General features: G+C 40.1%; 1 protein-coding gene across 2 annotated transcripts; it reads right to left on the reverse strand.

Moving 5' to 3' along the window:
* Positions 1 to 2,822: 2,822 nt before the first annotated feature.
* On the reverse strand, positions 2,823 to 22,299 carry TMA16 (translation machinery associated 16 homolog). 2 transcript variants are annotated; one of them, XM_023755320.1, is made up of 8 exons: positions 22,165 to 22,299; positions 21,105 to 21,153; positions 15,749 to 15,861; positions 8,928 to 8,965; positions 7,587 to 7,671; positions 6,250 to 6,398; positions 4,659 to 4,701; positions 2,823 to 3,211 (listed from the first exon to the last, which is right to left on the reverse strand). In XM_023755320.1, exons 2-8 carry the CDS (start codon positions 21,114 to 21,116, stop codon positions 3,031 to 3,033), a joined length of 621 nt encoding a protein of 206 aa, XP_023611088.1. In that variant the 5' UTR covers positions 21,117 to 21,153; positions 22,165 to 22,299; the 3' UTR covers positions 2,823 to 3,030. The 2 variants fall into 2 exon arrangements, with proteins under 2 accessions (XP_023611088.1, XP_006081891.1); XM_006081829.3 differs by lacking the exon at positions 21,105 to 21,153.
* Positions 22,300 to 22,976: the final 677 nt, after the last annotated feature.

The raw sequence follows: 22,976 nt of genomic DNA on the forward strand, positions 1-22,976 counted from the left end.
GGAAGGTAGTATTAAAGTCAAACTAGGAAGCATGAAAGAGCAGTAAAAAGAAATTACCTCAGAGTTGAAAAATGAGCTTCTTAGGGGAAACCCAGTAGAATTGCTAAACAGTGTTGAGAATCCACTTGAGATTTGGAAACATAAATGGGAAAATGGTCTGTCTGATAGTCTCTAGCAAGGCTGAGCTGCTTGGGAGCAGGTAGAAGGGGACAGTTAAGTGAGCCTTACTTGGTTTGGGTGTTGAAAGAGGAACGCTGTGCAGTCAGGCAGGAATTGAGAGCACATGCAAGGAAGCCACTAGGAACTTCAGCAATGGAGAGGAATGGGAGACAGAGAATGGAGAATGAAATGCTCAAAGTCAAGTTTATAGAAACTTCAGGTGCTAAGGATCTGGGTGGGTGTGACCACCTAAAGGCCTCTGAAGGGAGAGAGAAAAAGACTGAGAAACTTCAAGAACACAGTGTGAGATCTGTTATTCACAAGGCTACTGGGATCACTAAAATCATTGAAATAGGAGAGAAGAAAACTGAGCCAAGAGCTAAAATCTTCAAGGAATGAACAGAAGGTCCTTCTGGGAGGTAAGACAATAAGGAAAGGGGGAAAAAATAACAGAACTGCAAGGAACTAAGGGAGAAATTACCTGAACGTGGCAGTAGAGCAAAGAGGACACCTATCCAACCTCTGCCCCTGAAGTACAGGGGGTAGGAGTAGAAAAAGCTTGTATTTGAGGCTAGAAAACGAGAAAAACACTTCAGTTGGAAAGGCAAGGAAGTGACTAGGATATTAGGAAAAGAGACCACGGATGTCAGAGTTAGTTGCTCTGAGCTTAGAAGTGTATCACTGGCCTATGTCCATGGAAGTTCAGCTCACTGATTTAGAGCAGCAGTTGGCAAACTATGGCAAGCAGGCCAAATCCATCCTGCAGCCTATTTGTGAATGGCATTGAACCAAGAATGGTTTTTACATTTTTAAAGGGTGGCAAAACACAAACACACACACACACACACAATTATACAACAGAAAGCACACCTGGCCTGTAACAACCTAAAATATTTCCTGGCCTGTAACAACCTAAAATATTTACTATCTGGCTCTTACCAAAAAAAAAAAAAAAAAAAAACTTTGATAGGCCCTAGTTTATACAGAAGTGCTAACAAAGTGAGTTACTCTGTCTCTGTTCCATGGCCATGGACTACAGAAGCCATCATACAAAGACAGACTACTGATCTAAAAGGAGTCTAGATAAGGGAGCACAAGTTATTACTGCAGAAAGAACATGTTCCATAGATAAAGATTAAGTGTATCACTTAAAAGCATTACTCCAAAGACAAAGTATGTCTTAGGCTACTTTGGTCCAGCAAGAAGTGACATGGCAAGTGTGGTTCTAGAGCAGGGGTGGGCAAACTTTTTTACTTGAGGGCCACAATGGGTTCTTAAACTGGACCGGAGGGCCGGAACAAAAGCATGGATGGAGTGTTTGTGTGACCTAATATAAATTCAAAGTAAACATCATTACATAAAAGGGTACGGTCTTTTTTTTTTTTTAGTTTTATTCATTTCAAACGGGCCAGATCCGGCCCGCGGGCCGTAGTTTGCCCACGGCTGTTCTAGATGATAAAGTCAATCATTCAACAAATATTTATCTGTTCTAGTTCCAAGCACTGTGTCTTGTTACATTTTTCTTGCTTTGATATCATAGGGAAAACTAGGAACAAATGCTTGAGGGGAAGAATAATATGTCACTTTCACATAACTGTCAGTTACTCACCTGACAGCATGGCTTTTTAAATATCAGACCACACAGCGCACTTACTATTCTCTTTACTGTAATTTATGACTCAGTTTTCATAGCTGTTTGAGACTAAATATAAATCCTCCAAAAGGAAATTTTCTAATGATTAAAGAGATAGAGACCTTCTTATGTAACCATAACCCATACTTTCACACAGATCACTAAAGCAAAGGCAAGTCAGCAGCAGTTACATCACTGCAAATGAAATAATTAGAAGTGAAATTATGAAAATAAATTTTATTTTTAATTTTCAAAAGTAAAACATCCATAACATTTTTAATAAACTGTTAATATAATTTAGTTGATACCTAGTTAACCTCATATGGCATTAATGTTTTATTCCTTTTTCTTGAAAAGACTCCAATATACTTGCATTTCATCCTTCAGGAATAGACTAAAGGATACTTGCATGCAAGTTCTGCAAAGAACAACCTTCTACTACCTCCATAATATTCATGACACTTGAAATACTGAGTTATACTAGTTGTCATTTAACCTACCTCTTAGAAGAAAAAATAACACAATTGAAAAAATTGGTTCTCTAATCTTTAGGTCTGTTTCCACAAATAAAACCTATCACTTTTCACAATGAGAAAGCAGAAAATATACAAACAAAAAGAGCTAACCTGAAATCATCTATTTCCTTTATCAAAAGATAGCAGATTATGTGTGAGAGATCAACCTAAGAATAGTCACTGCATTTTTTTTTCTTACCATTTAGCTCTGGCTCAAAGATAATAAATAAAAATAATGTATAATCCATCAGTGTATAGGAATTCCATATTATATTTAGATTTAATGTTTAAGAGGAACATTAGTGAAAGGCAATTTTGCTGTCATCACTGCTAAAGAAGTACCCACAGGACCCTTTTAGAAAACAGGTTGCTGTCATTGCCCCCAAATGTGAGATTAGGTGATCCTAAGTAAACATGAGGAAAAGAACTAAAACATTTTTTGTCCTTATTCATAATGCTCCTTCCTGCCCCAGATAGTAAGATAAAATCGATCTATTTTATTTTATGTCACTGTATCTATTTTAGCAATTTAATGTAAATAAAAAGCAATATTCATTTTTAAATAAAAATCAAAACATTGTTTTTTAAGCTGCAAATGGTATTCTCATCTTGTAAGATGAGCTAAATAGCAAATTCTTGTATCTAGACAATTCTTTAACATAATCAATTCAAATGTAACTTGAGGTTCTCAAATTACCTATTTTCAACTCAAGTAAAGAACAATTAGGCCACTGCAGTCATTTCCTCATCTGAGTCACTTGATTCCTCATGTAGCTGTAGCTCCCCTAAATCTTTGTCCACCGGTGTAGTAGTTTTCTTCTTGTGCTTCTTGGGAACTGCATCGTTAGCACACATTTTTCTCATTTTAATGTTTGGCAATTTCTTCAGATCAAAATCCCATTCCCTACGCAAAAGAAAGAGTATACATGGTTGGCAGGCTGTGAGGTGGGAAGCAAGAAAAAGTCAATATTCAAAACTCTGAAAGGAGCAGAACAAAATTTGTAAATTTACAAGCAGATTCAAATGCACTAGAGAGAAACGATATAAATGCATTAGACAGAAATCCCATATATTCAAAACTCCCAAAGCAATACAGGAAAATGTTACACAAAAATTACAAGGAGGCTCTGTTCCATTCTTTTACTCTCTCTAACCAGAACACTTCGGTCAATAGGGCTCTATGGTATCAAGAATCTCACAAGTAGGAACTGTAACATACCTGGCAACTCTCCAAAATACATAGTCAGAAAAGTTTTTTTCACACACAGTGGTAAGTCACAGATAAGTTTCAGTCATCAAACAACTTTTATGGTTATAATAGAAAACTGAGTTTTTCAATCTCAGCATTTACTGTGACAATCCTACATTTTATTTACTTGAGGGGCAATGTGAAGATTGTTTTGAGAACTGAACTCCAGCAATACTAAAAATAGTCTATGCTAAATTCTTCTCTTTTCTGGCTTTCTTTCAGAGAGGCAGAACATACTTGTTTTAGAAATAAAGAGCACATTTATATATCTAATTAATATTACAGGCAAATAAAGTAATGAAGGTATGAAAAGAATCTTAAACTCTATGTATCTAAATTATAAATACATATACATGAGCTAAAAAGTAAAGTATTTCTTAAATATGATCGGTGAACTTTATTAGAGCCAATATTTTTTAAGTACTAAATACCAAGTATTTTTCTATGAATTCAAAAGTATAAAACTATAAAATGATCTTAAAGGTAACAAAGAATATGACTGGACTTAATTTATCTAATTGCAATTAACATAAAATTTGAGACCCATCAACATAATCTAATATCAAAAAGGTTAATAGGAATCATTTTTTCAAGACAAAGAAGCCAAGTTGGAAAAAACTGAAATCCTACTCAGGGGTCTGGCTGGTCTGAGTTCTGTTAGAGACCAAGGACCACCTGGTTCAGGAGACTCAGCCTTCCCCTGTTATCACTTTCCATTAACCAACTTCTCCAACAGAGGATCCTGCAAACAGTCTGGGATGTGACTCTGAGCCATCACATCAGTTGCTTTTATTTCTTTTTTTTTTTAAAAAATAAGAATTGGTGAGGAATAGCGAGATCGGGTTCTTTTAAGTACTCCAGTAAAGCATTTTAAAATGTTTTGAAAAGGAAATAAAAGGCTCATGTCACTAGCATTTCAGTGTGTATCTGGTGTTTCAAATAAACACAACTTGGAAAATTTTACTTTGTCTGATAAAAGAGAAAAGGTTAAAAAAAACAACCTGACTTTCTGTCAGCTCTGATGTCTACACTGAAAAGAAGGAATTTTATGTCTCATGTATCTGACATGCTGTTCAGGGAACAATAAAAGTGACAAACTCACCTAAAAGTTTTCAGATTACCTGCATTTAGAATATCTGGAATCTCTGGGAAAGAACATAATTCATATCCATTAGGTAATGTTTTCTAAATTACAACATTTTATAGTTTCATTTATTATATCAGATGCAACAAATAATAATTGACAGACAACAAGATCATCTAAAGCAAAACAAAACTCCAAAGCACTGTTATAATGCTACATGAAAGTAAGTTTTGCAAAAATAGAAGGCTTAGCTTAAGGTGATTTAAGAACGCTATTAAATAATAAATTCTAGCATAGAATATTTAAAAGAAAACAAATCTACAGTAATCCTCCCTTATCTGCAATTTCACTTTCCAAAGTTTCAGTCACCTGAGGTTAACTGCAATTTAAAGTTATGAAATGGAAAATTCCAGAAATAAAACAATACCTAAGTTTTTAATTGCAAGCCATTCCGAGCTTGATGAAATCATCTCACAATGCCCCGCTCTGTGCCGACTAGGACATGAACCATCCCTTTGTTCAGTGTCTCAACCAACCTGCTGTCGGCCACTTAGTAGTCGTCTTGGTTATCAGATCTCCTGTTGTGGGATCCCAGTGCTTGTGTTCCCTTATTTTACTTAATAATGGCCTCAAAGCGCAAGTAGTGATGCTGGAAATTCGGAAATGCCAAAGAGAAGCCATAAGGGCTTCCTTTAGATGAAAAGGTAAGTACTGTACGTCTAGCAGATTATGCTGCCAAACCATCTGATTTTTTAAGGCAAGCCAGAAATCTATATTTTTCATGAAAAATCACCAGGTTTTTTTTTTATACTAAGAATTAATAAGCCAATCAATACCATTTGCAGGCTATATGCAGGCTTTGGGTTGTGGCAGTGGTCGGCAAGCTCATTAGTCAACAGAGCCAAATATCAACAGTACAACGACTGAAATTTCTTTTGAGAGCCAAATTTTTTAAACTTAAACTATATAGGTAGGTACATTGTTATTAACTTAATTAGGGTACTCCTAAGGCTTAGGAAAAGCCACACTCAAGGGGCCAAAGAGCCGCATGTGGCTTGCGAGCCGCAGTTTGCTGACCACGGGTCTGTGGGCTTTGTAAGCCTTAAGTACCTTCTCCGTTTAAGTGCTTTTCTTCAGACAGTGTTGGTAAACTAATGACATACTTGTCCTTAGGAATGGTAAGAAGTACTATCATGCCCAGAATGAATATTGGATTTCTGTATTTCTCAAGAATGACTGCAACAACCACTGCTTGGTTCTATAAGAATTACAAAGACGACAAGGACACAGTACCACCTTCTAAAGAAACTTAGATGTAGCTGGAGATGGGCAGATATTAACTCTATAACAAAGCAAACAGGTATGTGCCAGAGGCAAGGAAAAACTTTACTTTCACAGTAGAAAGAAATGATGTCACTATCACAATGGACAGTTTTGGGGAGTGTAGAAAAAAAAAGAATGAATTAAAAATGATTCCATATACTCACAAAAGAAAGGAAATCAAAGGAAGAAAATCAAACTAAATAGAATAATAAACCTTTGAAGTGCACTACAAATCTGATATTGCTATGTATGTTAGAAAGAAAAAGGAGCATGGCAGTGAACACACCGAGGCCATAGCCTTCATACTGCTGTCGCTCCCGCTCCATCGTCTGTTTGATGACTGTCTCCCGGGAACAGTGCCGCCTTCCCTGCCTGTCTTTGATGCTGTTATGTAATTCAATCTGCTCCAGCTCACTGCTGAATCGATTTAAATACCTGAAAAATAAGAAAATGATCTGAGTTACAAAGTCTGCATTTTGGCTTACGCTATTTCATTGAAAACATAATTCCCAGCCTTTGCCTGTCTAAATCTTTATATTCCTCTGAGTTCAAGTCCTTAGACCTCAGACCTTCCCTGGATAACTCAACCATTCTCAATATTTTTGCAACCAAATCACCGCCTGCTATTAAAATATCTATTAAACTTCAGATGCTCATTTTCAACTATGTCCTGAACATCTTTATTTGAAAGTCCTGTTAAGGCTTAACACATCAAAACTGAACTTGTCCTCCTCCCCGACCCCACCCATCCCTACCAAGCCTACTCCATCTCTTTGGCTCCCTATCTCAAGAAACAGTACGACCATTCATCCGACTGCCCAAATAAGGAATAAAAGTGTCCTCCTTCATTCCTTTCCCCCTTTTATGCCACATCTGTTTTCACTAAAGATTGAGACTTCTCCCTTTTTTATATCTCTGGAAACCTTCTCTTCCCTTCCCTTCACCACACTGCTACTAAGCAAGCAGAGACTACCACCATCTCTTGCCTGGAGTATTTGTTTCATCAGCCTCTCAACGGTTTCCTGGCTAATGCCAGGTCTCTCAGGCCATTGTCCTCATTCTCACTACTGTGACCTTTCTAAAGTTTAAACATGATCGATCATCACCAGAGCTTGCTGTAAAAGCCTCCCATGGTTCTGAATGTCCTTTGATAAAGTCCAAACTCTTAAAATGATATCTGAGGTCTTTCACGAGTTGGTTGTCACTTATCATACCTGTCACAATTACCTCCTTGAACCTGTTATTTCAGTCATATCAGATGTCTGCCAGATCTCTATATAAGGCACTCTCACCTGTTGGCCTTTTAGATATTCGTCTCTGCCAGAGGCTCTTCAATCTGCCCTCAGATTGAAGAGCCTCTGACCCCTACCCTTCAGCTGTCGCTTCAGATGATATATCCCCAAGAAGCCTTTACTGACTCCAAAAAATTGGATTAACCACCACTGTGAGGTACAGAACGGTTACAGCCTGATAAAGTGAAGAGGCTAGGATATAAATCCAAAGCCTCTTTGATTATAAAGCCCATTTGCTCTTCTATAAATCCAGAACACAACTGTCTCTTGAAGAACCAGAGTGAAAAATTCCTTTTTCTGACCCTTTTCTCATAACATGCCCAGTGTTTACCTTTCAATTAATTCACAAGCATCCTTCTTTGAATACCCTCCTTTTTTGGGATCCAGATGATTTTGAAACCACTGCAGTTTTTCACCTATAACAAAAAGTACCAAGATTCATTTTAATTTTCAACATCAACGTGTTTATAACAGTATCAAATTTTATTTCCACACTAAATATAAAACCTTGTGTGGGCTCAAAGCTAATTAAACCAGTCGTAAGAAATTAAATTGTCACATTTTAATTTGGGGAAGAAACAGGAGCGAGAGGGATGCTTCTCTGTATATATTTCTTATCCAATAAGGATGCAAAAAATTTTTAACAAGAATACTTAAACAGAACATGAAGTTCTAAGTATTTAAAAAGCAAAGGGTAGAACTTGTCTCAAATAAAATGAAAACATTAGATTAATAATGAAAATGGTATCTGCAGAACATTTTATAAACAGCAAGCACTAAGTCAAGAGCTTCACAATTCTATAATTAGTACTATTATTATTCCCACTTACAAATGAGAACGGTTAAGTAACATGTTCAAGGCCTCAAAATTAGTAAATACATTAAGTGTACAAGATCTGCCAGATACAAAGAGCTAATGGACCTCATTCTTATGAGTAAATCAGACCATCAGGGTCACTTGCACAGTGATTTCTCAAAATTAGAGATGAAGAAATGGCCTACCCCAGAGACTGATAACCCACTTAGAAATACTACTTCATTACCTTATGAAGTGTTTGGTAAGGGTTCAAATACCTTTAATTTTAGTAATATTTTGAAATTTCAGGCTTATCAGTAAAAATTTACTAACAGTAAATTTGACACCTCTCACCCCCAAAAAGAGATTATGATACTGAGATATAAACTGAATATTTGGGAACATAACATATGCTGTTTCCAAAATACTTAGGCCATAATTCTAATGATTAAGGAGCTAGAATTAAACTTCAGCCATAGATAGATAGATAGACAGACAGACAAAAGCAAATAGGTAGACAGGTACATAGGTAGGTGATTATAAACCAAACAATTTTTGAAATACAAAATTAGATATTATTAACAACTAGAGGCCTGATGCACGAAATTCGTGCAAGGGGCTCAGCCCACACCACTGCGGCTTCGTCTGGAAGGTCGTCCAGGACTTCCGGTCTAATTAGCATATTACGTTTTTATTATTATAGATGTTCTAAGAGTTTAACAATTGATTTTATTTTGTACTGTTTTAATCAAGCCTGGTAAAGAAAATTCACTTAGATAAAAATAGTATTTCACTAGGAAAGTCAAAAGAAAAATAGGTATAGGGCAGAATTTCACTATACTCTAGCAAAAATGTCAAATAAGTAAGTCCACTTACCAATAAGATTGAGCCGCAATGCCTTTTCATTCTTCAACCTTGGAAGAAAAGGTGCATAAGTATGTTAGAGAATTTTCAAAGCACGTTTTTAAAATCTGTCAAAACAACAAAAAGAAAAACTGCCTAAAGAACCTTAATTCAAAGATCATTCTTTCATACACATGAAATTAATTTTGTTAATAAGGAAGCACTGAACATCATGCTTTTTTTTAAATCACTGGAATGAAATGTTATTAGAAAAATTTTCTTAGCTCTTCAGTGACTAAAGGATATGTATAAAACAATAAGTTTTATACAAATAGAGATGAGAACTTGACTAGATTATGAATGTTGAGGTGGGTTTTGTAGAATATTGTGCACAAAAGAGTGATGACGTAATTAATGCCTTCTAGAAGACTGAGTTCTGCCACTAAAACCAAAATACATTACTGTCACTTTTAAACTTCAACAAGAACAAAACAGAATGTTTACTGTTCATAAATTTGAAAAAAATTATAACAAAGAACTCATTTATTCTCAGAAAACAGTTTAGACAGTACGTATCTCCTTTTGTTTATATTCTAAATACTAAGTCACCCAGAAGAGAGCTTTGTATAGCTAGTGTTTGCCATCCACTAAGAATACTGTCCCTGTCCTAACAAAGCTGACCAGATTTACTCCCCTACTTTAAACTGGAAAAGTGGAAAATAAAATAAAACGTCTTTTATAAAAAAAATTTTAACCATAGAATGGGAGAAAATATTCACAAAATAAATAATTAACAAAGGATTTGCATTCAGAATATACAAACAGTTCTTCCTACTTAATGAGACAACCCAATACTAAAAAAAGCACAAAAGATTTCAACAGATTTTTTTTCATCAAATCAAAGGTATACAAATGACCAATAAACACATAAGATACTTAACATTGTTAGCCATCAAAATTACTAAGTGTGCAAATTAAACCACACTGAAATACTACTTATACTGAATAAATTTTAAAAAAACTGATAATACAATATTTTTGAGAGGATATGGAGCAAATGTAACACACACACTGGTGATTAAAATCTAAAGTGGTACGATCATTTTGGATAAGACAATTTCTTACATACTTAAACATTACACCTATCATATGACCAACAATTCTTATAAACTTAATTTCTTATATTCTTAAACATACATCAATTCCAATTCGAGGAACTAAAAGAAAAATGAAAATATATGTCCACATGAATGTTAATGGCAGCTTTATTTATGATAGTAGGGGCTGGCAAATATTTTCTTAAGTGGCCAGATAGTAAGATGTTAGGCTCTGCGGACCATGTGGCAACTACTTGCCTCCGCCATTGTAGCCTAAAAGCAGAAACAGACAATGCAAGAGGAATGGGCATAGCTACTTTCCATTAAAACTTTTTTATATAAAACCAGTGTTGGGCCCTTATTTTGCAGATCCTGATGACAGCCAAAAACTTTCAACAATCCAAATGACCATCAACTGGTGAATGGATAAACAAACTGCATAGCCATACAATGGAATACTATCCTATCTAATAAAAGAGAAACATGGTAATTAGCCATACCTCCGCTACCCTTCCCATTGGCTAATCAGTGAGATATGCAAATTAACTGCCAACCAAGATGGTGGCCGGCAGCCAGGCAGCTGACGCGAACAGGGAGGCTTGCTTGCTCCAGTGACGGAGGAAGCCAACGTCCCCGCCTGCCTTGCCGGCCTCTCAGCTGATCTCTAAGAAACATTGTTACAAATATAGAAGCTAAACAAAACCCCAGAAACCTGCTTTATGTCAGCCGGGCTTCAGCCAGCAGGACCGCAACATTGTTTCAAATACAGAAGGTAAACAAAGGCCAGAAACCTGCTTTCAGCAGCTGAGGTCTCAGAGCTGGAGCCGAGTCTCAGAGCTAAAGACGGCTCTCAGCTCCAGTGACAGCCATAGAAGGTAAAGAAACCCCAGAATAAAAAAGAAATAAGAAATAAAAGAGAGGTTGGGAGCTTCAGTCACCTGCCAGCCTGAAAACGGCCCTCAGCCCCTCACCCAGACTGGCCAGGCACCCCAGTGGGGACCCCCACCCTGAAGGGGGTGTGACCAGCTGCAAACCGCCATCATCCCCTCATCCAGGCTGGCCAGGCACCCCAGTGGGGACCCCCACCCTGAAGGGGGTGTGACCAGATGCAAACAGCCATCATCCCCTCACCCAGGCTGGCCAGGCACCCAAGAGGGACCCCCACCCTGATCCAGGACACCCTTCAGGGCAAACCAGATGGCCCCCACCCGTGCACCAGGCCTCTGTCCTATATAGTAAAAGGGTAATATGCCTCCCAGCACCGGGATCAGCGGAGCCGCAAGGCCTCCCGAACCCGGGATCAGCGGAGCCACGAGGCCTCCTGGCACCGGGATCAGTGGAGCAGCGAGGCCTCCCAGCACCGGGATCAGCGGAGCCACGAGGCCTCCCGGCCTGGGATCAGCAGAGCAGCGAGGCCTCCTGGCCTGGGATCAGCGGAGCAGCAAGGCCTCCCAGCACCGGGATCAACGGAGCAGCGAGGCCTCACTGCCCCTGTGTCAAGCGGAGCCTCGAGGCCTCCCAGCACCAGGATCAGCGGACCAGCGACGCCTCCTAGCACCGGGATCAGCTGAGCAGCGAGGCCTCACTGCCCCAGTGTCAAGCGGAGCTGCGAGGCCTCCAAGCACTGGGATCAGCGGAGCCATGAGGCCTCCTGGCCCCTGGAGCAGCGTGACAGGGGGCAGCGCCCAAACCCCCTGATCGCCCTGCGGCTCTGTGACAGGGGGCGGGGCCACAACCTCCCTATCCGCCCTGCTCTGTTCGTGACAGGGGAAGGCGCCCCAACCCCCTGATCGACCCTGCTCTGTGCCTGATAGGGGGGAGCTCCCCAACCCCCTGATCGGCCCTGCTCTGTGTGTGACTGGGTGCAGCGCCTCAACTCCCCCATGGGCCCTGCTCTGTGTGTGACAGGGTGGAGCCGCAACCTCCCCATCAGCCCTGCCCTGAGTGTGACAGGGGAAAGTGACCCAACCCCCCGATCCGCCCTGCTCTGTGCGAGACAGGGGGTGGCGCTGCAACCTCCCCATCGACCTTGCCTTGAGTGTGACAGGGGGTGGCGCCCCAACCCCCTAATCGGCCCTACCCTGAGTGTGACTGAGGGTGGCATCGCAGCCTCCTGATCCGCCCTGCTCTGTGCATGACAGGGGGCAGCGCCCCAACCCCCTGATCGGCTCTGCACTGTGGGTGACAGGGTATGGAGCCCCAACCCCGGATGGGCCCTGCTCTGTGCATGACAGGGGGCAGTGCCCCAACTCCCCAATCGGCCCTGCTCTGAGCCTGACCAGGGGCTGCAGGGCAGGCACCTAGGGATTGGGCCTGCCCTCTGCCACCCGGGAGCGGGCCTAAGCCAGCAGGTTATTATCTCCTGAGGGGTCCCAGACTGTGAGAGGGCACAAGTGGGGCTGAGGGATACCCTCCCCCCACCCCGCCAGTGCACAAATTTTTGTGCACCGGGCCTCTAGTTCAGTAATAAAAGAGAAAGACAACTAATATGTAAAATAAAATGGGTAAATTTCACAAACATTATGCTAAGTGAAAAAAGCTGGCACACAATATTACCTACAATATGATTCCATTTATATGAAACATTAAGAAAGACAAATCTCATCTATCAAAATAAAGAGCAAATCAGTGGTTGCCTGAGGCTGGAGTAAAGATTGACTGGGAAGAAGCATAGGGAATCTTTTGGGAAGATGAAAATACACTATACACTGACCATGGGATTACACCAGTTTATTATCAAAACCCCAGACCAGTACACTTAAAATATGTCTGTTTTATTGTATGTTATTTATACCTCAAAGTTGACTTAAAAAAAAAAAAGATGCTTCAAAACTGGGTAGAGAATGGCTTTGAGAAGAATTCATTCCTTTTAAATAAGCCTGGAGGGAAGAATCTAGTGAGTGGTCAGGCTGAATGAACTCAATGACGGCCTGAACCTGAAGAGAATGAGTTGGGATAATGAAAAGTAGAGAGATATGAGATTAATTCTCAAAAGTAGTTGTTTCCTAGATTCTTACCCATTATACTTAATTTCCCTTTTTTACCTTTTCATACTAAGTCATTTTCATTTAGTGTCTAGAGTTCCTTACTACATACCCTGTGGGACAAGACATGACAGTACATAATGAAATGTTGCTATGCTGGGAAATCCTATCTAATAATGGACAAACATGGTAATTGACCGTACCTTCACTATGCCTCCCATTGGCTAATCAGTGCGATATGCAAATTAACCACCAACAAAGATGGTGGCTAATTTGCATACTGCAGGCAGGGCGGGACAGCATGAGCCGCCAGCGGGAGCCGCCATCCAGGCCCCGTGTGCAGCCCCAGGAGCCACCTGCCTGCCACCCGGGACCGGATCCGGTCCAGGCCGCTGGCCGGCCCCAGAAGCCCCAGAAGCCGCCTGATATGGCAGTAACTCTATCAGTAAGCACTCTGAAAGTCAGTGGCATAAATGCACCAATTAAAAGACAGATTATGAGGGTGAATCAAAAACAAAACCCACTTTAAATATAAAGACACATATAAATTAAAAGTAAATGAATTAAGCTGCACCTGTTTTGCTCAGTGGATAGAGCATTAGCCCGTGAACTGAAGTGTCCCAGGTTCAATTCCAGTCAAGGGCATGTACCTCAGTTGCTGGCTTGATCCCCAGTCCCTATCAGAGCATGTGCAGGAGGCAACCAATCAATGTGTCTCTCCTTTTCCCTTCACTCTCTCTAAAATTCAATGGAAAAATATCTTTGGGTGAAGATTAACAAAAACAAAGTAAATGGATTAAGTAACATTAAAGAGATTATAAGAAAAATATATTCCAAATTTTGTTAGTTGTATAATGGTTATGTTTAAATTAGTAACACCTAAGAAATTGGGTGAAGGGTACATTTAATATGCTGTAGTATTTTATAGTTTTTTTTACATGTATGAGATTATTTCAAATTAAAATATTAAAAATTAATAAAATATTAATTGAAATGTGTATGCATTACATGAAAAATCTCCTAATTGCTTCTAGCATAATTTATTAACACATTGTTTGCGGGTAGTTTTTATCGCGCGCTAACAGGTGGCTCTACTACTTACAGTCAACGTAAAACGTATAAAAACGTTTCCCGCATACAATGTGTTAAATTGTGCTAAAATTTACAAGGGTTCAATTAAAAAATATCTTAATTCTAAATGATATAATAGAAAATATATAATAGTAAAATTATAAGCACTTATCTGAAAATAAAAATGTAAAGAAGTGAATTTAAAGAAGGGATTAGCCAAAGAAAATATATGCACAACCCATGGACACAGACTACAGTATGGTGATGGCCAGAGAAAAGTGGGGGGCAAGAGCTGGGTAGAGGGGGCAAAAGGGGGGGAAATAGGGACATCCTCTATCTAATCTAATAATAGACAAACATGGTAATTGACTGTACCTTCGCTACGCCTCCCATTGGCTAATCAGTACAATATGCAAATTAACCACCAACAAAGATGGCAGCTAATTTGCATACTGAAGGCAGGGCTGGCCAGCGCGAGCCACCATCCGGGCCCCCGTGTGCCGCCAAAGCCCCACCCCCAGCCAGGACCCCCGTGTGCGGCCCTGGGTGGGTGGGACCCCGTCTGCAGCCCTGGGCAGAGGGGCTCCCTGGATGCCAGAAGGATGTCTGACTGCAAGCTTAAGCCTGATCCCCCGGGGAGTGGGCCTAAGTCAACAGGTGGAAGCAGTATTTCACATAGTTCTAAATTAGAGCATTCAAATACTGAAGATGAGGACATGTTTGAACTCTTAACTCTGTTGCTACTCACTCTTGCAACATCTTTAAGTATTCAGAGGCCGTCAATAAGAGTCGATCTGATCAACCCAGCAGATCTGGTTCTGTATTCTCTATCACTGGACAAAGGCACTGCATCCTAACAGATGTCCTCCCAGATCCCTGCCCCCTCCCTAAAAAGAAGCCTTAGGACAGTGATGGCGAACCTATGCCACACGTGTCAGAGGTAACACGCAAACTCATTTTTTGGGTTGATTTTTCTTTGTTAAATGGCATTTAAATATATAAAATAAATATCAAAAATATAAGTCTTTGTTTTACTATGGTTGCAAATATCAAAAAATTTCTGTATGTGACACGGCACCAAAGTTAAGTTAGAGTTTTTCAAAATGCTGACACACCGAGCTCAAAAGGTTCGCCATCACTGCCTTAGGAAATGGTACAAAGAATCCTGGGTTCTGTGAAAAAAGTATGGATATTCCAAGCTGCCTGACTACCTTTGTTCCTTCGAAAACCAAGTGTCTTTGGTAGGCAGAGAGTAACAAGAGGTGGTAATATCTTAAAATGATCCCCACTGATTTTTACCTCTTCATATTCATGTCCTCACTCTCCAACCCATAACATATCTCTTATTTATTTATTTATTTATTTATTTATTTATTTAATCCTCACCTGAGGATATTTTTAGAGAGACTAGAAGAAAAGGAGGGAGGGAGGGAGAGAAAAAAAGAGAAACATTGATGTGAGAGAGACACATAGATTGGTTGCCTCCCGCACACACCCTGGGGCCAGGGATAGAGTCTACAACCCAGGTACCTGCCCTTGACAGGGAATCAAACCATGACCCTTGGTGCTCGGGCCAACACTCTAACCACTTAACACACTAGTCAGGGCTAATATAATTTTTAAAGGAAGAATACTAATGAGGAAGAAATGTATAAATGGGCTTTTCACCAAAGCACAATACAAATAATAAAAAGACACTTACTTTTCCTTTTTTTCTTGTTTGTGGGCCTCCCTCGTAATTTGAGCTGCTTTTCTACTATATGGATGGATGACTTTTTTTTCTCGTCCTACACCTTTTCCCTTTAGTGCTTTAGGCTAAAAGGTAGGAAAACATATGATACATATAAGTCAGATATATAACTAATTTATGTCAAAAATTTTTCTTCAGAAATAAATGTTAAAAATAATAACATAACAGAAATACTTTGAGCCTGAAACACGACATCAGGATTCAGAAGATAAGCCAGATCTTTTAAATAATTCAAACAGTCTGTTTCCATGGTCATAAGAGAAATGATATATTGAGAACTATTCTCCATGATGTAAAAAAATTAAAGAAACAAACAGGGTCAATAAAGCCAGCTCTTCAGCTGTTCCCTCTTCAAAGTAGGTACAGAGAATGCTGAGAGTGAAGGGCCTTACAACTGGAAATTTGTGTTACAGTTAAGAAAGTTAAGGGGGCAGAAAGAACATAAGATATTAATAGGAGCTTTACTGGAGAGGATGCACATGGAACAGATTGGGCAGTGAATCAAACAAAATCAAAGTTGGGCACATAGGAAAATAGGAACAGAGGAAATAATAGGAGCCATCTCAAAATTAGCACATCCCCAAAGGAAACCATTATTTTCCCATTCAAGCCTTACGCCAGGTACCAAGGTCATAATTCATTCAGTTCTCTAAACCTGTACATTTCTAATAGTAAGTCTATTCCTACATAACTCTGTATCCCATTACACCTATTTATTATTTAGAAATTAGGTTTGGCTTCCTATAATAGACACACAAAATAACAATGGCTTAACCCAGATAAAGTTCTCTCATGTAAAAAGTAGAAGCTAGAGGCTCTGCTCCACAAAGCCCTCAGAGATCCAGGCTACTTCCATTTTATTATCTAATAACCTTAGGCTATAACTTCCTATATATACATATACAGCGTGTCCAAAACAAAGTATACACACACTTTGAGTAATGTAAAGGCGGTGTTTATTAAAATACATTTCCTTTTCATTTAACAGCTATCAGCTGTTAAAGTGTATATACATTTTTTGGGGGGGACACCCTACAGTTCAAGATGACTTAACACCAAGTCTAAACTGCAGCCAGTGAGAAGGAGAAAAGAAAATCAAAAGGCATACCCCTTTCCTTTAAGAGCAAGATCTGGGAAGTTGCAGTCTTCTGCTTGCATACCACTGACCAAAATTTAATCAGAGTTGTATGAGAGAAAGTAATAAATATAATCTTTATTCTCAGAAAATATAAATTGCTGTAGAAGAGTCTATTAGGAAACAGCTAGCAGTCTCTAACATACCTAATATTCAAAAAGGTCAAATGTTTCTAAAATACTCTCTTCAAAATATTACCATTGCTTTAATTCAGCTTCATGACCTTTCATGAATGGGATGGCCTTTAGGTTCTCACTGCCAGTCCTTTTTACATGGAAGTCACAAGAGCTTACTTTTCTACACTAACTCACTCTACTAGCTGACAGTTAGGTCCAAGTCCTTAACATGGAAAACAATCTACCCCCAACCTACTTCTCCAGCATTATCTCTCTTCCTTCGGAATATCCACCATCCCATTCTTACTAAACATTCTTACTGTTCTGTAAGTTCTTGAGACTGTACCTGTCACCTCTGCCTACAAAATACTTTTCTTTGTCCTTTGATAGGACGCAGCTCACAGTAACTTCCTTTGTAAAACTCTCCAGACAGAATTAATTAAAAGGACCACCAATTCCTCATTCACACATGTACCCATTCCTTCAACAAATATTTACTAAAATATTCCACAAAGACTTGTTGCTTGCTTCTTGATAACCTGACCAGAAAAGATAGCTCCAGGTCTGCAACACAAAATGGCACTGGAAATTGGTTACAGGTATAAGGGAAGAGTAAAACCATCATAAACAGTATGTGGATTCTTTTGTGTGCCTCTGCTCCTGTGGAGATGAGGAGCAGGGAAGAGAGGAAGGTGTGATAAAAAAAAATTTTTGCATGAAGTTTACCTAGCAAATATGTATCAAGTAAAAACTTTCAGAACTCATGGTAGGTTGCCTCTAAGATGGTCCCCAATGAATCCCACCTCCTAATATTCATGCTCATGTCTAATCCTCTTCCTTTGAGCGTAGTCCTAGCGACTCACTTTTAGTAAACAACATTTGGCATAAGCGATGAGATTTCAACCCCGAGGTTAGGTTTTGAAAGAAAGGACTTTGACTTCTGTCTTGCCTACTCTCTTGACTTACTCTGATGGAAACCAGCTACCATGTCGTGAGCTGTCCTATGGAGAGGCCTATGTGACAACTACCTAGAAGCTTCCAGCCAATAACTAGTGAAGAACTGAGGCCCTGTCAGGTAGTCCAAGAGGCACTGAATGTACCAAGAACCACGTGAATGAGCTGGGAAGTGGATCCTCCCCAGTTGTTACTTGGGGTTAACCAGGGATGGGGAACCTTTTTCTGCCAAGGGCTATTTGGATACTTAAATCATTTGTAGGCCATACAAAATTATCAACTTAAAAATTAGCCTCCATGCCGAACCGGTTTGGCTCAGTGGATAGAGCCTCGGCCTGCGGACTGAAGGGTCCCGGGTTCGATTCCGGTCAAGGGCATGTACCTTGGTTGCGGGCATATCCCCAGTAGAGGGTGTGGAGGAGGCAGCTGATCGATGTTTCTCTCTCATCGATGTTTCTAACTCTCTATCCCTCTCCCTTCCTCTCTGTAAAAAATCAATAAAATATATTTAAAAAAAAAATTAGCCTCCTATATTTGGTCAAACATTTAATTAACTCACCCCTAATGCCTTGGCAGGGCCAGACCAAATGATTTCACAGGCCTTATACAGCCCTTGGGCCAGACATTCTCCACCCCTGTTAAACTAAAGCCTCAGATTGTACCTTGAAGACAACCTTGTAAGAAACCTAGAGGCAAGGAAATGGTAAACCATGCCTGATCCCTGACCCACAGAAACTGTGAGATAATAAATGCTATTGTATTAAGCCATTAAATTTTGGAATAGCTTGTTACCCAGAGAGATCAACTAATTCAAGACCAAAAACCAAAACAACAACAAAATAAAGCAAAGATGTGCTCTTTAAAAAGATATCTTTGTTTCATATCCTAACAAATAAAATGAAAGTCACAAAAAGAAAAAAAGATGCTATCTGAAGCTGCTAAAACTTAACAACTACAGTTAGGTCCATAAAAATTTATTTAGAACAAGAAATACTTTGATACCCTTAGAGTATGAAAATGTCCTCAGAGCTTTAGAAGATCTCAGGTAAAGAACCTTCGAGACTTAGTACAAAGAAACTGAACATGTATTCTGACTCAAGTGTGCTTTATGATTCCTTATAATAACTTATTCATAAAAAGGTTGCCTCAAGGCAGGGGATGTATATTTAATAAGGCACAGAAATAACACTAAATTTCAAAACATTTTCCTATTTTTCAGTATATCACAATAAAAAAAAACACAACAAAATGCTTCAACAAGGAAACTGAAGTAAAACCCTGTCAATAAAATGTTAATCTATTAAGCAGTCTATTCAATATAGACTTAAGTAAAAAGCAATTAGTCTCTATTGGTCAGGGGTTCTCCAAATGAATTTCGTAGAGCATCTGATGATTCATGAATAATACAGAACATAAACAGATAACAAAACTAGGGGAGTTAAAAGTGCACTTTCAATGGAAGATTAACATTTTATGTTTTAAAAAATACCAAATTTAACTTTCAAAGAGATAGCAAAAATAAAATTTATTTTCATAGGCATAACTAATAGATTGTTCTGAATAACTGACTACATCGTACTTCAAAAAGTTTCTAGCCCAGAAGTATTCTAGTCAGAAAACTTGTACTGAAAGTATCTTTTCCCCACAATCTTTAATGGGGAAAATTCTAAACTATTCTTTGAATTCAGAATTGAGAGTTACAGAAGAAAACATAGTTTACTCAAAAAACAGCAACAGAGAGGTATTTCCAGGGCAATAAGCTTCACATATTCCTATTAAAATAAAAAATAACAAAGAGAAACTGGGGGTAGAAAGGTGGTTGTCAGGAATGAGGTGGGGGGTGGGGGGGAGAAATGGGATAGGTGGGCAATAGATACAAAACTTTCCAGTTATAAGAATGATTATGTTTCTGGGGATTTTAAGGCACAGCATGGTGACTACAGTTAAAAATATTATAGTATATACTTGAAAGTTACTAAGAAAGTTAATCTTCAAAGTACTCACAACAGGGGGAAAAAAGGTAACATGTGAAGTGGGGGATTGTTACCTAAGCTTACTGTGGCAACAATTTCACAATATATTCAACAAATCAGGATGTATATCTTAAACTTATACAATGTTACATGTCAATTACATCTCAATACAGCAAACAAGCAAATTAAAAAAAAAAACAAGATGTTTAAGCTGATTTGCTGTTATAGCTCACATTTGTAGGTGTGAAACCAACAGCACACAATTCTTGTCATTAAGGAATATTTAGGTAGTCAATTATAGTTAATGCCCACAGTAATCAAGGGAGGACAGTGGCATATGTTTTAATGGTTTATAATCTAGCCAAGTAGACAAGCACATTTAAACTCAAATAATGGGCTTATACAAAAAAAGAAAAAGTATACCTGTGAGTGCCTGCCTAGTAGCCAAGCACACACAAAACTTAAAAGCACTAGAACCTTTTTTTAAATGCAGAATAAAAAGTGTTGCATGGGATGAATTTGAAGAGTCATGTTAGTTAAATTTTTATATGAACTTGTGAAGCTCTAGGAAAGATTCACAATAAACAAAAATAAATGAACAAAAAACAAAAGTGGACAACTACAAACTGTACTGTTACTATTGACAACTGATACGAAAGTTAATTACAACTAACATTTACTAAATACCAGACATCTGGATAATTGGTTTACACAATTCTCTGAGGTAGGCACTATGGTTTCCCCAATTTAATAGGCATGACCACCAAGAGGGGTGTAGTAAGTTCGCCAAGATCATCATTTAGTAAAGATACAGGTGCCAAACTCAGTCCTCTGGGATGCCATAGCCCACAATCTGAGCTGCACTGAAAGAAGTTTAGAGGAACTGATATAAAGGTGTGGATGGAAAACTCCCAGTTCCAAGCTGAGTTTAAGTACAAGAGAGGACGTAGCAGAGTCACAGGAGATATACCAGAAAATCGAGAGGGTGGGAAATGTGCCAAAGAGAACAGACTCATATGCCCCTCTTTTGACTCTTACAAGGCAATACACTCCTACTCTCCAGCCTGACAAAAGTGAAGTTCTCATGGACAAGGACGGCAGGCGAATGCCAATCAACCCCAATCACTCACCTCCAATCCCATTATTAGTGTTTTAATGTTCCATTCTGAAAAGGAAAGGCTATAAAAGGAAATTGTAAGAGGCTGGAAATAGCACAAGCGTAGCGAGAAGCAAAAACTGAATGTACACAAACATGACTATAATCTAAAGCCAAAAGACTGTAGACATGAAAGACAGAAATAGCCCCACAACAAAAATAAAGGATCCGTGGAAGAGGAAAAAGACGTACGTTGTAGCCAGAGTATCCCAAGTTTTTATGATGTTGTTTTTATTAAACACTAGTTGTTATAAAACATGTTCCTATTTAAGAATGATTCTCAAGAACATAAGTGAAAAAAGCAAGAAACAAGAAACAGTTTGGGGATGCAAACGTAAGTGGTAACCTTAAAGGCAAGCAAGGGAATTACAAACACAGAATCTGGATACTTCTGACCTCTGAAGGGCTCCTGATGGTTAATCAAGGGGCACACAGAGGCTTGCAAAAGCTACGTTGTTTTACGTCTTAAACCGGACAGTGGATAAACACGCTTTCCTTATACCGCTCGTCGTTACACTTCAGTGGGCTTTACATAAATACTCTTTCCCATCTCAGTTTTTAATGAATACACGTTTCGGTGCCTGAGCGGGAACGGGGGGCGTGGAGGCAGGACTTGGGGCGAGAGTGGGGCCCTGGAGGGCGGTGCCTGGAGACCGAGGAGGCGGCGGCGGAGCCCACGCAGCCCACACGGGCAGGAGGAGCGGCACAGGGCATGGAAGCAGCGTGTTTACGAGTTTGGCCGAATAGCAATAGCGAGAACACGTGCAGCTGCGGATTTTCCGCGACGGGGAAGAACTTAAGCAGGAGGGAGGCGAGAAGGGCCAGGGCGCCTGCGAGGACTTGGGAACTCGAGAGCAGAGCTTCAAGGTCCGGACGCCGGGCTGGGGCCCTCCTCCCGGCCTCCAATCTCGGGGCACCCCCTGGGACAATCACTTCGCGTGCTCCTCTCCCAGCTTCCCCAGACCTCCCCCTGCCTCCCCGATCGGGAGCCATCTCGGGAGCCAAACGGGTTCAAAGGAGCGGGAGGGGCCCACCATGGTGACGTCCTCGCGCCCCGGGGACCTCCGCACTCCACGTCGGGCAGCCTCACCGACGGCGGCGCCTCAGCTCACACAGGGGATCCAGGCAGAACACACGTGGGGTCCCGAGAAGCCGGGGCGGACCCGACCGGAAGGGGCGGGGCGAGTACGTCGCTCTAAAACGTCCGGGGGAACCGCGACCTGGTCTTTTTTCGCCCGCGTTGGCGTTGAAGCCCTAGCCCTGCGGCAGCCTCCCCGCGTGCTCGCGACGCGCGAGGGCGGGAGCTTGGCCGGAGGGTGAATCCGGCTCCCTGACGCCGGACGCTCAGGCTCGGGGCGCCCCAGGCCAGGACGCGGGTCCTGGGCATCAGCCAGGTGCACAACTCCAGGCCGGACGAGGCTCTTCTCCTGGGCTCTTGGGGGCTGCTCAGGACTGACAAAATGAACCCCCTGGTCCTCCTTTCCAATCCCACTCTCCGTCACCCAACAACTGCTTAAGATAGTGTGCAGACATCTTTCGAGATATTTCCCTGAGCTTGAACAAATGCAGAGAGAGGTGTGTGTTTGTGTAGACTGGTTAAGTATTTGTTAACATTAGATACAGATACAATGGGAATACACGCTTCATTTCTAGGGCAAACATTAAAAGAATAGAAACAGGACACAAACAGAGAAAATAAATGAATAATTTTTTAAAAACACATTCAAAGCAGGGAAATAAAAAAAAAGAGAAACAGGAAGGTAAGGGAAATAGAAAATAAAAATAGGGTGGTAGATTTAAATCCATATGGTTGTGGACTAAGTGCCCTAATTAAAATAATAACATT

Source organism: Myotis lucifugus, unplaced genomic scaffold (genome assembly GCF_000147115.1).
Source record: "Myotis lucifugus unplaced genomic scaffold, Myoluc2.0 scaffold_1, whole genome shotgun sequence".
In the NCBI taxonomy this organism is placed as follows: domain Eukaryota; kingdom Metazoa; phylum Chordata; class Mammalia; order Chiroptera; family Vespertilionidae; genus Myotis; species Myotis lucifugus.

Coding starts and splice junctions, on each gene's coding strand:
- TMA16 (XM_023755320.1), bottom strand. Junction 7,672..8,927: donor ATTGCGGCTCAATCTTATTG/GTAAGTGGACTT, acceptor TTTTTGTTATAG/GTGAAAAACTGCAGTGGTTT. Junction 4,702..6,249: donor GTATGAAGGCTATGGCCTCG/GTGTGTTCACTG, acceptor GTTCTTTCCCAG/AGATTCCAGATATTCTAAAT.